The following is a 22,880-nucleotide window of genomic DNA, read 5'->3' as shown; positions in this document are numbered from 1 at the left end:
CTGCATTATCCCCATTGCGAGTGTGCATTGCTGCAACCTAGTGGCGGAGGTTGAATACCCTCCTGTACACAAGAGGTCAGTAGATGCAGAGAACTGACATGAACAACAACTTATAATTATATAGCGCATTTAATGTAATAAATACCCCAAGTTGCTTCCCAAAAGTATTATAGAATAAAGTGTAACACTGAGCCACATGAAAGGATATTTGGATAGCTGACCAAAAACTTGGTCAAAGAGTGTCGGAGGAAAAGTGAAGTAGAGAGGAGGAGAGGTGTGGGCGGGGTGCATTCCAGAACTTGAGGCCTAGGCAAATGAAAGCAGGGCCATCAATGATGGAATCATTAAAATTGGGGACACACAAGAGGCCAGAATAAGGGGACACAGATATCTTGGAGGTCTGTGGGCCTGGAGGAGGCTACGGAGCTAGGGAGGCGATGGGGTGGAGGGGGTGTGGGGTGGTGGGGGGGGGGGGGGGTGGTGTCATGGAGGGATTTGAAAACAGAGATGAGAATTTTAAAATCAAGGCATTGCTTGACCAGGGGCCAATGTTGGTTAGCGAGTACAGAGGTGATAGGGGAACAGGACTTGCTGGGAGATAAGACACAGGCACCAGGGTCTTGGATGACCTCCTGTTTACAGAGGTAAAATGTGGGAGACCGGACAGGTGCACTTTGGAATAATCAAGTCTAGAAGTCATAAACAAAGGTTTCAGCAGCGGATAAACTGAAATGGGGCGAATTTGGGCAATGTTAAAGAGGTGGAAACAGGCTGTCTAAGTGGTGACTCAAAGATGAGGTTCGAAGCTGATCTGGGGATCAAATGTAACACCAAGGTTGTGAACAGATTAGCTTAATCTTAGGTGGCTGCCAGGGAGAGAGATGGAGTCAATAGAAATCATAGAAATCATAGAAACCCTACAGTACAGAAAGAGGCCATTCGGCCCATCGAGTCTGCACCGACCACAATCCCACCCAGGCCCTACCCCCATATCCCTACATATTTTACCCGCTAATCCCTCTAATCTACGCATCCCAGGACACTAAGGGGCAATTTTAGCATGGCCAATCAACCTAACCCGCACATCTTTGGACTAGGGAATGGTGTTTGGACTAGGGAATGGTGTTCGGTGAGGGGACAGAAAACAGTGGCTCCAATATTCCCAACATTTAATTGGAGGAAGTTTCTGCCCATCCAGACCTGGATGTCAGATAAACAGACTGGTTGGGCTGAATGGCCTCCTTTCTGTGATGTACATCTTATGTAATCCTGTGAATAAATATTGGCCTTGAAGTAATGCCACATTCCAAGGATGAATTAAAACAATGTTCAATTTCCCATTTTGGGATGGAGGGAGACTGCCTTCGTACTGAGGCTGTTCCCTATTTGCTCACATCCCAGTTCTTGTTAAAGTTAGAATGCAGAGTGAAATATTCCTCAAGGTGAAGGCTGTCAATGCTGGAGATGATGTGGAGATGCTGGCGTTGGACTGGGGTAAACACAGTAAGAAGTTTAACAACACCAGGTTAAAGTCCAACAGGTTTATTTGGTAGCAAAAGCCACAGGCTTTCGGAGCCTTTAGCCCCTGGAGGGACGGGCTTAAGTCTCCGAAAGCTTGTGGCTTTTGCTACCAAATAAACCTGTTGGACTTTAACCTGGTGTTGTTAAACTTCATGCTGGAGATAACAGCCATTCTTTGTAACCAGTCGGGATACAAAAGAAACTAACTGCCCATTATTCCCCCACCCCCGACATGCATCCCCCCAACATCAGCTCATTGGTGCATGTACTACCTGCTGTAATAGTCAGTTGATCCCACCAAGCAATGCTACAATTGGCTGCAATACTCTTGAGTCAGGAAAGGGAAAATCAGCCAGGGTTCCTGTTGCTGATTATTGGGCAGATAGCAGAAACACAGGTATGGGAGTCGACTATGGTTGGGGTCAGGCTGGACTGAAAGGTCCACCATACTCAGATAGGCTACAGACTGACCCTTTTTGTAAGAAATGAAGGCTGTCCACATGGGTTATGTACTGGAGCGCTGTGGAGCTGTGTTGGCTGTATACTTAGAAACATAGAAACATAGAAAAACTACAGCACAATACAGGCCCTTCAGCCCACAAAGTTGTGCCGAACATGTCCCTACCTTAGCGATTACTAGGCTTACCTATAACCCTCTATCTTACTAAGTTCCATGTACTTATCTAAAAGTCTCTTAAAAGACCCTATCGAATCCGTCTCCACCACCGTTGCTGGCAGCCCATTCCACGCACCCACCACCCTCTGAGTGAAAAACTTACCCCTGACATCTCCTCTGTACCTACTCCCCAGCACCTTAAACCTGTGTCCTCTTGTGGCAACCATTTCAGCCCTAGGAAAAAGCCTCTGACTGTCCACTCGATCAATACCTCTCAACATCTTATACCCCTCTATCAGGTCACCCCTCATCTTTCGTCTCTCCAAGGAGAAAAGGCGGAGCTCACTCAACCTATCCTCTTAAGGCATGCCCCCCAACCCAGGCAACATCCTTGTAAATCTCCTCTGCACCCTTTCTATGACTTCCACATCCTTCCTGTAATGAGGCGACCGGAACTGAGCACAGTACTCCAAGTGGGGTCTGACCAGGGTCCTATATAGCTGCAACATTATCTCACGACTCCTAAACTCAATTCGATTGATGCCTTCTTAACCACAGCCTCAACCTGCACAGCTGCTTTGAGCATCCTATGACCTCGGACCCCAAGATTCTTCTGATCTTCCACTCTGCCAAGGGTCCTACCATTAATATTATATTCCGCCATCCTATTTGACCTGCCAAAATGAACCACCTCACACTTATCTGGGTTAAACGCCATCTGCCACTTCTCCGCCCAGTCTTGCATCCTATCAATGTCTCACTGCAACGTCTGACATCCCTCCACACTATCCACAACACCTCCAATCCTTGTGTCATCAGCAAACTTACCAACCCATCCCTCCACTTCCTCATCTAGGTCATTTATAAAAATCACAAAGAGTAAGGGTCCCAGAACAGATCCCTGGGGCACTCCACTGGTGACCGACCTCCATTCAGAATATTTGTTAGACTAGGTGGTAAACTCAGCCACAGAGCCACATGGGTTGGGCATTGTTTGTGTCCAACAATACGGGATCTAAATTCAGTGTCACTGGTCCTGGTTGGTCTGTTGGAGGTGCGATATATATGAAATATATCCTGGGGAAGAATTACCTGATGTCAGGATATTTGGCCACAAGACCAGAAACTTCCAAGCTGAGCAGGGAGGTGTCCCTCAGTTTGATGAGCTCTGACACAGAGGAAATCACATTGGTTAGACGATTGGGTTCTTCCAATCCCTGCAGGGAGAACAAAGACAGAGATTCACAGCACCAGATACTGTGTGTGTGTGTGTGTGTGTTTCTTTTTTGCATACACAGTGCATATGTTAGTGCATTTGGGTACTGTATGTGAATCTTTGTGTGTGTCTGTGTGTACATATGTTTCTGTGCATCTATGTATATGTCTGTGTGAACATCTGTGTACATGTACTTCTCTGTATATCTGTGTACACGTATGTGTGTTATAAAAATATTGATTTGCCTTTACATTACTTTTGTTTCTAACAAAGACAAAACTAGTGGATTTTAATCAGAAAGTCTGTCAATGATGCTGATAATGTTAGTAAAGGATAAATTTCAGGATCTGGAATATTCCACTGTACAGACAGGAACAGATAAATAAACAAGCTCGGTGGGGAAATATTGAGGTTAAAGAGGCGCAAAAATTGAAACATAAACTTTTAAAATGCAGGCTTTTCATTGCAGCAGGGGGCAGTGTAAGGCCAGGGGAGCACAAAGCTCCAGACTCGGAGGGTGGTGGGGGGCGGTGGGGGGGGGTGGAGGTTGTGATTGAAACTAACAGAATGGTTTGAGAAAACATGGAATCTTTCATCTCTGTTCCACAATCAGTTCAAACACCTGTTTGTGGTCACAGTTTGAACATCAGATTAGTGTTGCATCCATCAGGAATGGGGCCAGAAAATAATCTTTGCTTAGTTAGAAAAGAGAGAGGCCCTGGCTACCTTTTGATTTGATTTATTGTTGTCACATGTATTAACATACAGTGAAAAGTATTGTTTCTTGCGTGCTATGCAGACAAAGCATAACGTTCATAGAGAAGGAAACGAGAGAGTGCAGAATGCAGTATTACAGTCATAGCTAGGGTATAGAGAAAGATCAACTTACTGCTAGGTAAGTCGATTCAAAAGTCTGACAGCAGTAGGAAAGAAGCTGTTCTTGAGTCGGTTGGTACGTGACCTCAGACTTTTGTATCTTTTTCCCCGACGGAGGAAGGTGGAAGAGACAATGTCCAGGGTGTGTGGGGTCCTTAATTATACAGAGAGCTGGCAGGGTGAACAGGCTTGGGGAAGCTCCCTTCACAGCAGCTCACCAGTACTTCCTCCAAGCTGTTGCATTGCAGAGAACCACAGGCCGAGCACCAGCTGCAGTTCGTTATACATGAACGCAGGTGCGGCCACGCAACAATCTTAAAGGGACCACGCGTTGCCACAAACGGACTGTGTAGAGTGAAAGGTAAATGGAGGAAACATTGGTCCTCATTAGGGTTGCCGAATGTGATTAAATGTATTCCTGGAGGTTTCATCACTTGACTTGCTCCCATACTCCAGTCATTATTCAGCCAACGCATCCACCCTTGTGATGCACTGCCTTCTTCTGCCAATTGGAAAGCAAAAAACCTCATTACCCAATTGGGTGATGCTTGACTGTCAGCCAAATAATACTCCCCACCCACCACCATTGTCAGTATTTTTATATTTGGAAATGAGAAACTTTCAAAGAGAATGACAAAAAAAATCCTTTTTTTTAATGTCGCCAAGATTTTTTTCCAGGGTCACACACAGCAGCGTTCTGGAGATTGAGCTTCAATTCCTGGAGACTACAGGCCAATCCTGGAGGGTTGGCAACCCTAGTTCTCACTGACATCCATCCTTGTTGAGTTTTGGATGCAGGGGTAATGGATGCTATTGTCTATGGTTGGTTAAGGTGTTTAAGGTGAATTGTTTCTCAGTAATTAAATGATCAAACTATTAGTGCCTGAGCTCACTCACTAGATTACAGAAGAGTTCCTGCAGTCTCTCTGCATCATGGGACATTCTGTCCGACAACCTCTCTCGCTCCGTGGGGTTCTTGCAGACAATTTTCTTCAGCATCAGTGTGCGGACATACTCGATGATTACAAGACGGAGGCCTTCAAACAGCATGAACTGTGGAGTCAGCACATCATACAGACATTACAACTCATGCCCAGGAACCTTCCCTGATCACATAAAGTTGGCTTCACATCTGCAGGGATTATTCTGCCGCTTTGACATTTATTTGCCACTTGCTTAATGTTCCCCCTTACCTCCCTCTTGTGCCTCCTGCACCATCAGGAAATCCTTTAGGTAAAACAAATAAAGAAGCTCGGAATGGCTGAGTGGCTAAGTGCACTCAATGTGGAGTTCAGTAGGGTTGTTGCATTTGGTCTCAGTGTACCTGGACTACATGTGGGTGGATAACACAGAAGAACTTTTTTAATAGCCTGGGTTTCTGCTACTGATTCACATCAAGCAATCACTGGAATATTGTGTGTATATGGGTAAGCGAGTGTCTATGTGTGCATGTGTGTGTGTGTGTGTGCATGTGTCTTTCTGTGCACATGGCTGTTTGTGGGTGTGCATTTTTTTATTCATTTGTGGGACATGGGTGTCGCTGGCTGGGCCAGCACTTATTGCCCATCCCTTGTTGCCCTTGGAGGGCAGTTGAGAGTCAACCACTGCTGTGGTTCTGATGTCATATGTAGGGCAAACCAGATAAGGATGGCAGATTTCCTTACCTAAAGGACATTAGTGAACCAGATGGGTTTTTCCGACAATCGACAATGGTTTCATGGTCATCAGTAGATTCTTAATTCCAAATATTTTTTAGTGAATTCGAATTCCACTATCTGTTGTGGAGGAATTCAAATCTGGGTCCCCAGAACATTAGCTGAGTTTCTGGATTAATAGTCTTGCAATGACACCACTAGACCATCGGCTCCTCCATGCAAGTATGTGCTCCCAAGTGCAGGTTTATGAGTATGTGCATGTGAGTCGCATTCCAACCATTATCTTGTAAATTGATTTTGTGTCTTTATATGCCCTGTTTGTGAACACAACTCCCACTCACCTGGTGAAGGAGCAGCGCGCCGAAAGCTTGTAGCTTGTGCTACCAAATAAACCTGTTAGACTTTAACCTGGTGTTGTGAGACTTACTGTGCACTATTCTTGGCCAGGGCAGTGTGACCAACTCCCGGCCAAAGATTCATGTGACACTTTGGCTTGGGGGCAACAACATGAAAGACCAGGGTGGGGTTTTGACATAGTTGCGAGAACCTGGGGCTTCTTCTAAGCAGAGTTTTTTGCGTGGCTAGAGCGGAAGTCAGAGACCATGGCACAGTGAACATACATACTACACAAACAAATCTAGCCATTACAGGCATCCCAGGTGCTGATGGCCTGGGACATGGGACAACCACCCCGAATATGGGACAACCAATTTCATAAAATCCCAGACAATTGGTCAACCTGGGCCAAGGTGTCAAAACTACTATATTGCCTTGACAGCATTTTCATCACAAGCTTGTTGAGTACAAGTCAGGAAACTACAATCGAGAGGAATTAATCTGACTTCCACATACGCTTCCCCTTCTCACTTACCCTAACCATTTTGGACTTGATAACTTGTCTTAGCTAAATAAATAAAAAAAAGGGGCAACATGGTGGCACAGTAGTTAGCACTGCTGCCTCACAGCACCAGAGACCTGGGTTCAATTCCTGGCTTGAGTCACTGTCTGTGCGGAGTTTGTACATTCTCCCTGTGTATGCATGGGTTTCCTCCGGGTGCTCCAGTTTCCTCCCACAGTCCGAAAGTTGTGCTGGTTAGGTGCTTTGGCCATGCTAAATTCTCCCTCAGTGTACCCAAACAGGTGCCGGGTGTGGCGACTAGGGGATTTTCATGGTCCCCTAGTAACTACATTGCAGCGTTAATGTAAGCCTAGTTGTGGCACTAATAAATAAACTAAACTTTATAGGAATTTGGGCTAAACTTTTAACTGTTTGTTCTTTCTCTTAAAGCATTGCTACACTTTTAAGAAGTTTATGTTGTCACAGTAACATGGACTTCCTGAGTGAAGTTTAACATACCATCATGAAAGAAAAGAGAGAAAATTAAATAATGATGTAATAGCACATTTCTGCTATTAAGTTTTCATGTTGCACTGTTGGTGATGATGGTATATTAGAGTTCACCTAGGGAGTCCAGGTTACTGTGGCAACATGAACTTTTACATACAAGTTGTATCTGGAGCTATGGATAGTGATGGTAGAGGCTCCAATTTCTTTTCCACCACTTGACTGAGCAGGAATCTCTCTCACTCTTAATGTCCATCTTTTGCGTGCACTGGAAAAATTTGCAAGTTGATACTCAACCTGTTTGACTGGGTTTTGAACACATCTTTCCTGGTCATCAAGTCCTGGGGTGGGTCTGAAACTCAGAGCTTCAGCCTCAGAGATAGCGATGCTACCCACTGTGCCACAAGACCTCAGTGTTACAATAGGTAGAACTATTAGCCATTGGCTTGCATAATTGGGTGGCATCTTTACCCCACTTCTAATCTCCTAAAAGGGCTTGATATTTTCTTGTTTAGTTACATTAGAGATAGAATGGGGAAAGGGCAGTGAGTGAAATAAGGAGCTTATCCCTCACCTGAAAGACAGGCTCTCTGATGCGGGTGAAATAGCTGCAGTATTTGTCCATGACGGTACAGATGGTATCGATAAAATCAGAGTCACTGAGCCAGGAGCTAGACAACAGCTGAAGGAAATGAGGCTAGAGAGAAGAATCACAGTGAGTTTAATACTTAATATTGTACAAAGCTTCATTAACATGGTTACAGATGCTTAATGGGATGAAAGATCTTAAATTTGAATAAAGAATGCTTTCACATTTTCTGTAAACACTATCCCCATCAAACACTCCCAGGATAGGTGCAGCACAGAGTTAGGTACAGAATAAAGCTTCCTCTATACTGTCTCCATCAAACACTCCCAGGACAGGTATGGCATGGGGTTAGGTACAGAGTAAATCTCCCTCTATACTGTCTCCATCAAACATGAACAGAACAGGTACAGCACGGGGTTAGATACAGAGTAAAGCTCGCTCTATACTGTCTCTGTCAAACACTAACAGAACAGGTACAGCACGGGGTTAGATACAGAGTAAAGCTCCCTCTACACCGTCCCTATCAATCTCTCCCAGGACAGGTATAGCATGGGGTTAGATACAGAGTAAAACTCCCTGTACAGTGTTTCCATCAAACACTAACATAACAGTTACAGCACAGGGTTAGATACATAGTATAACTCCCTCTGCATTGTCTCCAGTAAACACTCCCAGGATAGGTACAGCACAAGGTTAGATACAGAGTAAAGTGCCTACCAGTTTGCAGCAACTAAATGCCTTAGCACCAGTCGCAGAAGAGCATTTGTTCGTACACTGTCAATTCTTTAGGTCTCTCTCTGTGAGAATTTGTTTTGTGCCACTCAATGGAATGTTTTCTCATCTGGTACTCGACTTAGTTAGCCACAAATGGATCTCCTGACAGACCCAGACAGCAGGGAGATATTTGTCATGAATGGTCAGATTGGAAGAACCAATGATTAAATAACACAGCTTTCCTCGCAGTCTCCACGATTGAGACAAACTCAACAATCAGACAACTACTTCATTCTGATCCATGGAGTGTGAAATGATTATTATGCTGCTTTAGAAATGATCAACCATTTAAAAAAAAATTACTCTCAGGATCTGGATTTTGTTTACAAGCTGGGTATTTATTGCCAAGTTTGAAACATCTGAAAGGCTTACTAGATTCTTCAGAGGACAGTTAACATTGATGTGGGACTGGGGATCACAGACTGGGTAAGTATTGCAGCTTTCCTTCTCTAAAGGATATTGGTAAACCATTTGGTTTTTATGTCAATCTGGTTAGATAATTTTTATTGATGTTAATTTTTCAAGCTGAATTCAAGTTCTCAAATTGCTATGGTGGGTTTTGAACACACAATTTTCTAGATTATTAATCCAAGCCTCCAGATTATTAATCCTGTAATATAAGCATCATGTTACTGCACCCAATAAACACTGGCCTTTTAGCTTCCAGAAGCACACCAACTCTCTCCGATATTTGTACGATAAAGTACCTTTAGTTCTGAAAGCATCTCATCTATTAGCAGTCTGCAGCCTTTTTTCAGAGCTCGGTCTACAGCGGTATCAATGGAGTGAGGCAATTTACTGCAATAGTCTCCATGGGAACCCTGGCCGCACTGTTGCTGCAGCCATTGGACAGATCTCCTAAAACACAAAGAGGATGGTGTTAATATTAACTTAATGTTGCAGCACCTGTCCAATTAAAACTAAATCGTTCCTATTCCTTCCGACATAGAGAGCAGCTCCCAGCTCTCCTCAAGTTTCTGTCTTTCATGTGTGAATATTAACAGTCAGTTAGTCATTGAGCCAACATACTGGTTCTTCACCTGATGATGGGTAACATGAGCAAATCAGCTGTGGCCTGCAATACCAAAATGGCTAAGTTTCTTCTTCCTCTAATATCCTCACTGTCCTGCCTGGGGAATCTAGAGCACTGGGTCACAGTCTCAGGAGAAGGAGTCAGCTACTTTAGATTGGGATGAGGAAACATTTCTTCACTCAGAGGGTTGTGAATCTTTGGAATTCTCTACTCCAGGAGGTTGTGAATGTTCAGTTGTTGATTACATTCAAGACTGATGTCAATAGATTTTTGAAAACTAAGGGATGTGGGGACATTGCAGAAAAAGGAGCTGAGGCCAAAGATCATCCATGATTGAATTGAATGGTAGAGCAGGCTCAAAGGGCTGAATAGTCTCCATGCTATTTCTTATGTTTTTATACCTGCAAATGCACTGTACAGCAGTGGTTACTGGGCAGGAGGATCCTCCCCTGCCCCTTTGTCTTTCAACTCTCAATCCCGGGGCATTAGATGCTATCGTGGCTCCAATCTACAGTTCCATGGCTTGAGTCCTGGTGCTGTGGCCTTTTGATCTCTAAGACTTAGTAGCACAATGTGAGGAGGGTAAAGTAATAATGTACATATGTAAGGATCAAGATACTTCCATTTATGCAGAACCTTTCGCAACTTTAGGATGTCCCAAAGCACCTTACGCCAATGAAATAAGTTAGAGAAATATTCAAATGTAGGAATTACAGCAGATAATTTACACACACCAAGATCCACCAACAGCACTCAACTGAATGGAGTGTGGCTTGGATTTTGTTCTCGAGAGCGTGTCTCCAACACAGGGCTTCTGACTCAGAGACAAGAGTATGGCAACTGTGCCACACCTGACCTTTAAACTTTAAGGATTACTCCCCAATGGTTCCAGAACTTTCAGGATAAATTCAAGCTGGGCTGCAATTGACAATTGGCCATTCTACAAGATGTTAAGTTTTGGTGTCCTATTTGACCACAGTTAACATTCTGTGTTCACCCCAGCACTTGCACACTTGCATTATCCAGATGAGATCACTGACCACTGACCAGGGGTTAGAAGCCTGTGGGATTATTCACCCCACCCCATTCGAGGTCTGAGGTTCACGGAACCTGAGTGAGCAACACACTCAGCGTAGCCTGAAGCTAGGTCTGAAGCCTTCTTAGCTTGTGTGTGTCAGTAGATTGGGTGGTGACTTTATCAAGGGGAAAGGGAGGCGTGTAAGACTTAATCTTACCCTCCTGCTGACCATGTTTCACATGAGACTGCGTCTCATTGAGCTGCAGCACTTGACTAATGTAACTGTTCAGGTAAATTGTGGCTCTGTTGGCAGCACTCTCACCTCCTGGGTTTTAAATCGCACTCCAGGGCTTGAGCATGAAGGAAAAAAATGAAGATAACACTGTACTGGTGGAGTGCTGCTCGGTTGGAGGTGCTGCCTTTTAGATGAGATGTTATAGAGATTAAACTGAGGCCCACTTATTAAAAACACAATTAGGAAGCTGAATGGTATGCTGGCCTTCATTGGAAGGAGATTTGAGTACAGGAATAAAGATGACTTGTTGCAATAGAGCCTTGGTGAGACTGTACCTGAAGTACTGTGTACAGTTTTAGTTTCCTTATCTGAGAAAGGATATACTTGCCACAGCGGTAGTGCAACAAAGGTTCACCATTCTGATTCCTGGGATGGCAGAATTGTCTTAGATGTATAAGATCAATTACACTATTTCGAAGAAGAGCAGGGGAATGACTGCCAGTGCCCTGGCCAATATTTATCCTTCAATCAACACCACAATACAACAGATTTACGGACATTATCACTTTGTTGTTTGCGGGAGCTTGCTGTGCACAAATCAGCTGCCATATTTCCTACATTACAGGAAGTGGTTACATTGCACAAAGTACTTCAATGGCTACAGAGTGCTTTGAAACATCTAGGAGCCATGTTCAGGCTGCGTACCTGAATGCTATACAATTGTTGACGGCAGCCAGCAGGTACAGCAGGTAATACTTGGGTTGGGATTCCTTTTGTCGTTTCTTTCCATAACTGATGGCAGCCTCCCGGAACCTATAGAGAAAGGTACATAAAGATTAAATTGGAGAAGGTTCAGGAAGATTCCCCGCCACTTACACCCTCCCCACTTATTAAAAACACAATTAGGAAGCTGAATGGTATGTTGGCCTTCATCGGAAGGAGATTTGAGTACAGGAATAAAGATGACTTGTTGCAATAGAGCCTTGGTGAGACTGTGCCTGGAGTACTGTGTACAGTTTTAGTTTCCTTATCTGAGGAAGGATATACTTGCCACAGAGGGAGTGCAACAAAGGTTCACCATTCTGATTCCTGGGATGGCGGGATTGTCTTAGAGATTGAGGAAAGTGGGCTAGTCGTCTCTAGAGTTTCAAAGAATGAGAGGTGATCTCATTGAAACTTACAAAGTTGTTATAAGGCGTGATGGGTTAGATATAGATGGGATGCTTCCCCTGACTGGCGAGTCTATAACTAGGGGAAACAATCTCAGAATAAAGGGCAAGCCATTTAGGACTGAGATGAGGAGGAACTTCTTCATTCTGAGGGTAGTGAACCTTTGGAATTCTCTACCCTAGGGGGCTATGGAGGCTCAGTCATTTAAGACAGAGATCGATTTATGAATACTAAGGACATTGAGGGATAAGGTGATAGTGGAGAAAAATGGCATAGAGGTAGATGATCAGTCATGATTTGTTTGAATGGCAGAACTGGTTGGATGGCTTATTCCTGCTTCTATTTCCTATGTTCCTATGTTATCATCGCCTATTGCTGGCATAAAGGCAGAGAATGCTGGAAATACTCAGCAGGTCTGACAGTATCTGTGAAGAGAGAAACAGAGCTAATGTTTCAGGTCAATGATCTTTTGTCCAGTAAATGATGCCAAGCATTTACCTTGACATTACAAAGGCATTGTTTATAAGGTATTCAATGACTCTGCAACCTGAGGCATGTGTTTTGCATCCCTTCAGCACATTTCAGAGACTTGCACAGACTGGGGAGAGTGAGGTAAGGTAATTAGCCTAGTCCACATGGGACCATCAGCATCTCTATCAGAGAGAGAGGGAGAGACACTTGGTTATATAGCTCGAGGGGCACCACTCTGCAACCAGCATGGTGGAGGTGAGGAGGCAGTGCCCAAGGCTACCTCAGCTGGAATGGGATCTGAACCTGGGCTGTTGGCATTATTCTGGACCACACGCTGAACTGGAGATAAAGAGAGGGAAATGTTAATAAACATCCCCTTTTACATTGCATGTCCCACAAGGTTAGAATTCCTATGTTCAAGGAAAATACTAATATTCCAAAAAGATAATGAAGAAGCATTTTTAATTACAAGGAATTTTCAGGAGTTGATTCAGTAATGTGATCCTCTCATTATTTCCCATCCTGGGCAAGCTGCATTAATAGCAACACTCCACTATAGGCAATGGGGAGTGTATTAAATGCAATAATTGGTGACCACCAGTTAGCTAACAAGCAACAATGGGTTTATTACTAGTTAACTACAATCGATGTGTTCATTCTCAGCTCCCGGATCAATGCAGCTGCAAAAGCCCACACTCTGCTCTGAGATCGCTGTATTCATTCCCCACTGGGCAATCGGGTCACTTCTGATATACACCTCTTAAAGGTGCCCAACTATCACAGGGACTATATCTGATTCTGAACTTTCAGATAATTTAAAGTAATTAGATATAGTCCACAAAGGACCACAGAAGGAGGGAGACATTTGGTTGCAGAGCTTGAGGGTCACCACTCCACATGAACGTAAGGAGACAGGCCTGCATTCACTACCACAGTTGTTGGCATTATTCTGCTCCACACTCGAGTCATCTAGCCAACAGAGCCAATTGAACCCTATACTGAACTCTCACATTAGAAACATCACCGGACGTTGGAGTGAAGGGTCTGTCAAGGAAAACAGTGCTTGTTAAATCGGTTACTCAGAACACATTCCAACTCAGTCAGACCTGTGAACTGCTGATTAAAACCAGCCCCTTTGTTTTTTTATTATTTATGGATGTCGCCGGCAAGGGTAGAATTTACTGCCCACTCCTAGGTAACCATGAGAATATGTGGGTTGCCCTCATGTGTTATCAAGGTCCCAAAATTCTGGTCTGGCCTGTGTTGAGTTAGTTGACCTCAGCTATAGCAATGAGGGAACTGTGATGAACGTCAGCATTCCTGGGTTGGAGTGAGGGAGATAAGTCTGACTACTATTCCCTGTCACCATTGAGTGTGTGTGTGTGTGTAAATATTCAGTGCTGATATTTGAGAAACTCCTCCCCCTCCACCCCTCCCCTGACTCTATGGTTGAAAATCTGCCGCCAGTTGTGTTGACCTGAGCAGCTGTATCCTGGCAAAGTGTCAGAACTTTACTTAGACTGGTTTGGGGGTAGAATGGTTTCTACAGGCTGGGGAAATAGAGTAAAATACAAAGAACCCCAGACAATCAGCAGGTTTGAATTATTCACCAAATCTGTCCAACAGATTGCGATGAATATGTGTGATGCGCAGCAGAGGAGATGTCACATTTAAGATACTGTGGAACCAGACTTCCACAGAAATCCCTCTTTTCTGAAGATCGGTGGAAAAACAGTGGGGGTGATTTTACGCTCCCTTTTTCGGTGGGCAGAAGCCAGAAATTCCCTTAGGAGGCCCAAAACGCGATTTACGCTGGTGGGACTTTCCTTGTGATTGTCCCTACTCTCTCGCCAACGATATAGCAGGAATCCCCATTGGAATATATTAACATCTGATTACCCGGCCTCTACATCTGATCATTCCACTCCACCCCCTTACATGAGGGCAAGTTGACATGAATCATGACAGTAGGTTTGGTACTACTGGAGCTGGTTGAGGTAAAGAATCAGGCGGGGTTCACCCCAGATGTGACCTGTGCCGGTTGCCACATTGCTGAAAGTGATGGTGCAGGTATTACATGTGTTTATCGACAGGATGCTGAGTAGGCAGATCAGCATCTTACTCTGATTTTAGGCATAACCTGACATTTTGGACCTCACTGCTCCAGTTAATACCATTCCATAAATGGGTGCAGCTGAACATGCATTCAGCTGTGCAGAAGTGCTCCACCCTCAAACGCCTTCCCTCTGCCATTTAAAGACATTACCATCCAATTTGCAGGTTAGTTTAATTTGACTATTTACTAGCTGTTGCAGAGTTCTTGGGAGTACTGGATTATTGGAGGACTTGGGAAAAGTTGGTTAAGTCAACTGGGAGTGGGTGCTGTGCTTGGTGGCAGTAAGTGTAAGCTCCAAGATGTAAGTGTCCATCTATGGGTAAGGGTTTGTGAAGCATATATGTGGTTTGGATTGTAGTTGTGATATATTTTTGGTAGGTGAGTGAAGGGGGTAAGGTGAACAAAGCAATGTGGATGCCAATGGTGCACTTGGGGGGACATAGCATAGAACCCCTACCTTGCAGAAGGAGGCCATTTGGCCCTTCGAGTCTGCGCCAACTCTCTGAAAGAGCATCCCACCCCTCTGTCCTTTCCCCGTAACCCTGCGCATTTACCATGGCTAATCCACCTAACCTACATATCATAGAGTCATAGAAGTTTACAGCATGGAAACAGGCCCTTCGGCCCAACTTGTCCATGCCGCCCTTTTTTTTAAAAAACCCCTAAACTAATCCCAATTGCCCGCATTTGGCCCATATCCCTCTATACCCATCATACCCATGTAACTATCTAAATGCTTTTTAAAAGATAAAATTGTACCCGCCTCTACTACTACCTCTGGCAGCTTGTTCCAGACACTCACCACCCTCTGCGTGAAAAAATTGCCCCTCTGGGCACTTTCGTACCTTTCCCCTCTCACCTTAAACCTATGCCCTCTAGTTTTAGACTCCCCTACCTTTGGGAAAAGATATTGACTATCTACCTTGTCTATGCCCCTCATTATTTTATAGACCTCTATAAGGTCACCCCTCAGCCTCCTACGCTCCAGAGAAAAAAGTCCCAGTCTATTCAGCCTCTCCTTATCACTCAATCTATCAAGTCCCGGTAGCATCCTAGTAAATCTTTTCTGCACTCTTTCTAGTTTAATAATATCCTTTCTATAATAGGGTGACCAGAATTGCACACAGTATTCCAAGTGTGGCCTTACCAATGTCATGTACAAGTTTAACAAGACGTCCCAACTCCTGTATTCAATGTTCTGACCAATGAAACCAAGCATGCCGAATGCCTTCTTCACCACTCTGTCTACCTATGACTCCATTTTCAAGGAGCTATGAACATGTACCCCTAGATCTCTTTGTTCTGTAACTCTCCCCAATGCCCTACCATTAATTGAGTAAGTCCTGCCCTGGTTCAATCTACCAAAATGCATTACCTCGCATTTGTCTAAATTAAACTTCATCTGCCATTTGTCAGCCCACTGGCCCAATTGATCAAGATCCCGCTGCAATTGGAGATAACCTTCCTCACTGTCCACCATGCCATCAATCTTGGTGTCATCTGCAAACTTACTAACCATGCCCCCTATATTCTCATCCAAATCATTAATATAAATGACAAATAACAGTGGGCCCAGCACTGATCCCTCGGCACACCGCTGGTCACAGGCCTCCAGTTTGAAAAACAACTCTCTACAACCACCCTCTAGCTTCTGTCAAGAAGCCAATTTTGTATCCATTCAGATACCTCACCCTGGATCCCGTGAGATTTAACTTTATGCAACAACCTACCATGCGGTACCTTGCCAAAGGCCTTGCTAAAGTCCATGTAGACAACATCAACTGCACTGCCCTCATCTACCTTCTTGGTTACCCCTTCAAAAAACTCAATTAAATTTGTGAGACATGATTTTCCACTCACAAAGCCATGCTGACTGTCCCTAATCAGTCCTTGCATCTCTAAATGCCTGTAGATCCTGTCTCTCAAAATACCTTCCAACAATTTACCCACCACAGATGTGAGGCTCACTGGCCTGTAGTTCCCAGGCTTTTGCCTGCAGCCCTTTTTAAACAAAGGCACAATATTTGCCACTCTTCAATCTTCAGGCACCTCACCCGTGACTATCGATGATTCAAATATCTCGGCTAGGGGACCCGCAATTTCCTCCCTAGCCTCCCACAACGTCCTGGGATATACTTCATCAGGTCCCGCAGATTTATCTACCTTGATGCGCTTTAAGACTTCCAGCACCTCCTTCTCTGTAATATGTACACTCCTCAAGACATCAATAGTTATTTCCCCAAGTTCCCTAACATCCATGCTTTTCTCAACGGTAAATACTGATGAGGAATATTCATTTAGGATCTTTGGATTCGAAGGGACAATTTAGCATGGCCAATTGAATCCACCTAACCTGCACAGCTTTGGACTGTGGGAGAAAACGGGAGCAGCTGGAGGAAACCCATGCGGACATGGGGTCGAATGTGCAAACTCCACACAGGCAGTCACTCAAGGTCAGAATTGTGAGGCAGCAATGCTAACCATTGTGCCACCATTCCGCATGTGAGGATACATTCACTGACCTTGACCACTTGTGTGAGGTCATTGAACTTCTTGCAGCACTGCATCCAGGTCCTCAGTGTCAGACTGATGGCATTGATCACTACTGCCTCATAAGTACCTGTCTCAAGGGCCTCCTGGCCCCCTGAGGTGTGAGAATCTCTCTCCTCTAAACCAGCTCCTGCATCAGTAACTCCAGTGCAAAATCCGAAAACCTGGAGGGTATATCCTCTTGCCTGATGTGCCATTTCAGGTACTGCTTGAAAGTTTACAAATATCTCCCCAGACAGCTCCAGCCCCTGCTGCAGCGAGAATTTGCCTCATCTTTCAGTGGTGCAGTCTAATTATAAGTGGTGCAGTCTAGTTATAAGTGGGTGTGAATCTTGCATGAACCTGGGCCCAGCTAAGGTGTGCTACCATTCAGCGGCGCATTCAGTGCTGCATTGCACACCAAATTACACAGATGAGCAGGTTCGTTGAGATCTTTTTTGGCAAATAATTCCTGAAAGTCCAAAATAAATCAAATTTGCTAGGATAAACTTATATGGTGATTCTCTTGGTCTCCAATTACACAGTTGCTCAAGAAGGACAGATAAGCTAGAAAGATGCTGTAACTGACTGTTTTTTACCAGGATTTCTGGGAAAGCAATGGTGGAAATTGGGAGAACCCCACAGATTTGACAAACTGGCCATTTGATAGACACTTAACTAATCTGGTGAGTTTGCTTATTTGAGCTGCTCAGCGTCCTTTCAAACACCCTTCAACTTCTTGCTTGTCTAGTTCTGTTCAAAAGACACAATTATTTATAGTCAACAGATTTATTTATCTGTTGGGTTGGGAAATTGTGACACACTTTAACAGTTTCTCTCAAATAAAAGGCACTATTTTATGGTCACGGTCTGAGCTATGAGCTGTGCAGAGAGTATGAACAATAACACCAATTCCTATATTAATAGGTTACCTGTAGAGGAAAGACTCCAGTTCCTGCAGGGCCATGGCCACCACTTGATCCTTGAGGGAGTCACCGATCACCATCGCCACCTGGACATTCTCTTCCAGCATCTAGATGAAAAAAGAGCAAAGTTTGAAGGTTGAGGCAACTGTGCACAAAACACAACACAAGGTATAACTTAACACCTGTCAGGAAGCTCCAATTGAATGAGGATAGCTGTTCATCTCCTTTAAAATTTCAGTTATTATTCATTTTACTATTATATTAGTTATATAGAAACTGTTGGAACTGCATTATTGAGTTGGTTTTCTAACTGGTCAGTTTATGCACTGCATCCACCTAGATGCTGAGCGCTAGGGTGTATCACAGGTTCAGATAATGACCCATACTTATTAGATAGTCACCGTTCCCATTCCGAATTCATTCTTCATTACGTGAATTATGATTTCAATTGAATTGGCTAGAGCAGCATTTATTACCCACCCCTGATTACCCTTAACAAGGTTGTGATGAGCTGCCTCCTTGAACCGCTGTAGTCCGTGAGGTGTATGTGCGCCCACAGTGCTGTTAGAGAGGGAGTTCCAGGATTTTGACCAGGTGATAGTGAAGGAACGGTGATATTTTTCCAAGTCAGGATGCTGAGTGACTTGGAGGGGAGCTTTCAGGTGGTGGTGTTGCCAGGTATCTACTGCTCTTGTCCTTTTAGATGGTAGAGGTCGCGGGTTTCGATCGTTCTATCCATCAGTTCATGATCCGAGTTGGGATATTGGTGAGGAACATTAGAACAGTTTTGAAATTTTAATTTGATTGAAGCTTTTTGAGAGGAGGGACTTCCAGATTTTCACCACGCTTTGTGCGAAAAAAGATTTTGCACCCTTGCTCTGGACTCTTCCACCAGATAAATATTTTCTCTCAATCTGCCCTTTCAAATCCTCTCATTGCCTTCAAGACCACGACTTGAATTACTGGCCTTTTGGTGGTGGGTTGAGAATTGGGAGGGGAGGGGTAAAATAGCGGGGGAACCATGTCAGCCATGCTATGGGATATTCCTCTGAAGCCAGCTAAGATGCAAAGGGCCCCCTGGGGGGAATTTTACAGCTAAGCCATTGACATTTGACAGCTAAGCCACTGACATTTTGCTGACAGGTGATCCCCATCCCCCACCCCACCCCTCTCTAAGGCCCAAAGAGGGAACTGCAAGCAGGGAACTGAGGGCGCTTCAATCTCCCCAGAGGAGTGTCGTCTCTGAACCCCAGCCCCCCAAATGTTTTATTTTTGGAAATTACTTGCTCTCGCACTCAAGCAACCAGTGCTTCAGGCTAGCTGCTGGCCCTCTGATTGGGCTGGCAGCATCAGGAACCTACCTGCTGTCCCAAGTCAGGTGACAGGCTCATAGATGACCAATTAGGAGGCTACCTGTGGTAAAATTACCAGGGAGGTCCCACTGTCAGCGAGTGCAGATTTGGTGCCCTGACCACTGGTGGAAATTTCAGGCCAAGTGTTTGTCAGATTGGTATGAATGTCCCTGGGTTAAGTGTGGGAGAAAATAACAACCAGTGTTCTTGCTTCGGATCCCAGTCCAGTAATCCTGTGTGTGGATATTTGGTGAGGCTAGGGCAGTTTCATCTGTGCTGTCCAACATGGTCAAATAGCCTATTCTCATCGTCAACCCCACCCATGGAAAATTGGGTGGGTGCGGGTGGGTACCTGACACTAGGGGGGCTTTGGCACAGGTGAGTCAGCAGCTAAAAAAAACTAAAAAAGGAAATGATTTTCACAACCTTCAGATGTCCCAAAGCACTTTACAGCCAATAAAGTATTTCGGAGGTGTAGTCACTGTAGGAAACACAACAGCCAATTTGCACACAGCAAGATCCCACAACAGCAATGTGATGATGTTCCAATAAATCTTATTCATAGAATCCCTACAGTGCAGAAGGGGGCCATTCGGCCCATCGAGTCTGCACCGACCACAATCCCACCCAGTCCATATTCCCATAACCCCACATATTTACCCTACTAATCCCCTGGCACTAAGGTCAATTTAGCATGGCCAATCAACCGAACCCACACATCTTTGGACTGTGGGAGGAAACCAGAGCACTCGGAGGAAACCCACGCAGACACGGGGAGAATGTGCAAACTCCACACAGAGGCTGGAATCAAACCCAGGGCCCGGCGCTGTGAGGCAGCAGTGCTAACCACTGTGCCACCGTGCTGCCCCAAACAATGTGGGTTGAGAGATAAATATTGGTCAGAGCACCAGGGATAACTCCCCTGCTCTTCTTTAAGTTAGTGCCATGACATCTCATTTTTACATCCACTTGAGAGGGTAGGCAGAACCTTGATTGAACATCTCATCCAAAAAAGATACTTCCAACAGTGGCACACTCCCTCAGTACAGCACTGATGTGCTAGCCTAGATTACATGATCAAGTTTCTGCAGTGGCATTTAAACCACAAACTTTTGACTTGGTGATGGTGCTACCACTGAACCACAGCTTCCGAACCCCCAGGTTAGGGGTAAAAATTGGTACCATGACCTCAGGTTATCAGGGCTGTAGATTCATAGTGTCCGAGAAGTTTGAGTTACTCCAATATGACTGATTGTGCTAGCAATCCGTGTGCAAAGGGATCATGAAAGACTCGGGTTTTATTTCAGTTAGAGGGCCTCACCATGGCAACCATGGAGCTTCGGGGAGGCCCTGGGAAGAAGGAAGAATCTTCCCTTCTGCTGAGAGTAGGGTCATAGAACATAGAACATAGAACAGTACAGCACAGAACAGGCCCTTCGGCCCACGATGTTGTGCCGAGCTTTATCTGAAACCAAGATCAAGCTATCCCACTCCCTATCATCCTGGTGTGCTCCATGTGCCTATCCAATATCCACTTAAATGTTCCTAAAGTGTCTGACTCCACTATCACTGCAGGCAGTCCATTCCACACCCCAACCACTCTCTGCGTAAAGAACCTACCTCTGATATCTTTCCTATATCTCCCACCACGAACCCTGTAGTTATGCCCCCTTGTAATAGCTCTATCCACCCGAGGAAATAGTCTTTGAACGTTCACTCTATCTATCCCCTTCATCATTTTATAAACCTCTATTAAGTCTCCCCTCAGCCTCCTCCGCTCCAGAGAGAACAGCCCTAGCTCCCTCAACCTTTCCTCATAAGACCTACCCTCCAAACCAGGCAGCATCCTGGTAAATCTCCTCTGCACTCTTTCCAGCGCTTCCACATCCTTCTTATAGTGAGGTGACCAGAACTGCACACAATATTCCAAATGTGGTCTCACCAAGGTCCTGTACAGTTGCAGCATAACCCCACGGCTCTTAAACTCCAACCCCCTGTTAATAAAAGCTAACACACTATAGGCCTTCTTCACAACTCTATCCACTTGAGTGGCAACCTTTAGAGATCTGTGGATATGGACCCCAAGATCTCTCTGTTCCTCCACAGTCTTCAGAACCCTACCTTTGACCCTGTAATCCACATTTAATCACTCTTACTTGTTGCTTTTTTATTTCAAAACAAGCAGATATGAGTTAATCTACATACTGTATAAAAGAAAACAGAAAATGTCATGACAGCAACTGGATGCTGGCCCTCAGTGCCCCAAGGTACTCCCAGCACATCATGCCCCATGCACCGTCCATGACTCTCAACAAGCTAAATGCACTGGGCTCACATTATAATGCTGGCCTTTCACTGACCTGGGTCACAATCACCGGCAAGCTGGAATGGCAGTAACCCTCATGGTCAGACTCAGGTTCCTCCTCTCTGTACCAGTCATTCACCTCAGCTTCCAGAGCTTTCTGCATCCAATCTGACACAGCAAGCTAGAAGGAAGAAATCATGAAAATCAAGGTTCATTTTAAACAGCTCGGACTCTATTGACAATTCTGGCTTTTTCGCTCTCAGTTTAATCAGCCACCCGAGCAATGTTTTACTTTTTTGATTTGATTTATTATTTTCACATGTATTGGTATCCAGTGAAAAGTATTGATTCTTGCGTGCTACTCAGACAAAGCATACCATTCATAGAGTACCTAGGGGAGAAGGAAAGGAGTGGGTGAATAATGTGGTGTTACAGTCAGAGCTAGAGTGTAGAGAAAGATTAGTTTAATATAACGTAGGTCCATTCAAAAGTCTGACAGCAGCAGGGAAGAAGCTGTTAAGTCGGTTGGTACGTGACCTCAGACTTTTGTATCTTTTTCTCGATGGAAGAAAGTGGAAGAGGGGGTGCATGGGATCCTTGATTATGCTGGCTGCTTTTTGAGGCAGCAGCAAGCGCAGATGAAGTGGATGGATGGGAGACGGGTTTGCGTGATGGACTGGGCTACCTTTTGTAGTTTCTTGCAGTCTTGGTCAGAGCAGGAGCCATACCATCTGGAAAGGATGCTTTCTATAGTGCATCTGTAAACATTGGTGAGAGTCGTAGTGGACATGTCAAATTTCCTTGGCCTCCTGTGAAAGTAGAGGCGTTGGTGGGCTTTCTTAACTTACATCGGCTTGGAGGGACCAGGAGAGGTTGTTGGCTATCTGGACACCTCGCGATTTGAAGATCTCGACCATTTCCACTTCATCCCAGTTGATGAAAGCAGGGGCATGTCCTCCACTACGCTTTATGAAGTCAATGGCCATCTCCTTCATTTTACTGACATTGAGGGAGAGATTATTGTCCTCACACCAATTCACAAGATTCTCTATCTCTTTCCTGTCCATCTCATCATTGTTTGAGATGGTGACATCAGCAAACTTGAGAATCAAGTTGGAGTGAAATTTGTCCAG

The 22,880-nt window shown here is 44.7% G+C and overlaps 1 protein-coding gene across 1 annotated transcript in view; it reads right to left on the bottom strand.

Moving 5' to 3' along the window:
• exoc3l1 (exocyst complex component 3-like 1) overlaps positions 1-22,880 on the bottom strand; it is a 74,611-nt gene that overhangs the window by 5,391 nt on the left and 46,340 nt on the right. Inside the window, exons 5-11 of the mRNA XM_078210289.1 lie at positions 21,803-21,928; positions 18,097-18,197; positions 11,584-11,691; positions 9,300-9,450; positions 7,804-7,926; positions 5,127-5,282; positions 3,230-3,354 (exon numbers count right to left, since the gene is read on the bottom strand). Of these exons, the coding sequence (XP_078066415.1) occupies positions 3,230-3,354; positions 5,127-5,282; positions 7,804-7,926; positions 9,300-9,450; positions 11,584-11,691; positions 18,097-18,197; positions 21,803-21,928 (890 nt within the window). The remainder of the gene's footprint in view (positions 1-3,229; positions 3,355-5,126; positions 5,283-7,803; positions 7,927-9,299; positions 9,451-11,583; positions 11,692-18,096; positions 18,198-21,802; positions 21,929-22,880) is intronic.

The sequence above is a fragment of the Mustelus asterias genome, chromosome 4 (assembly GCF_964213995.1).
Source record: "Mustelus asterias chromosome 4, sMusAst1.hap1.1, whole genome shotgun sequence".
Lineage (NCBI taxonomy): Eukaryota > Metazoa > Chordata > Chondrichthyes > Carcharhiniformes > Triakidae > Mustelus > Mustelus asterias.
Note: the sequence above shows the minus strand (reverse complement) of the source record. Positions and strands in the feature narration are given on the sequence as shown.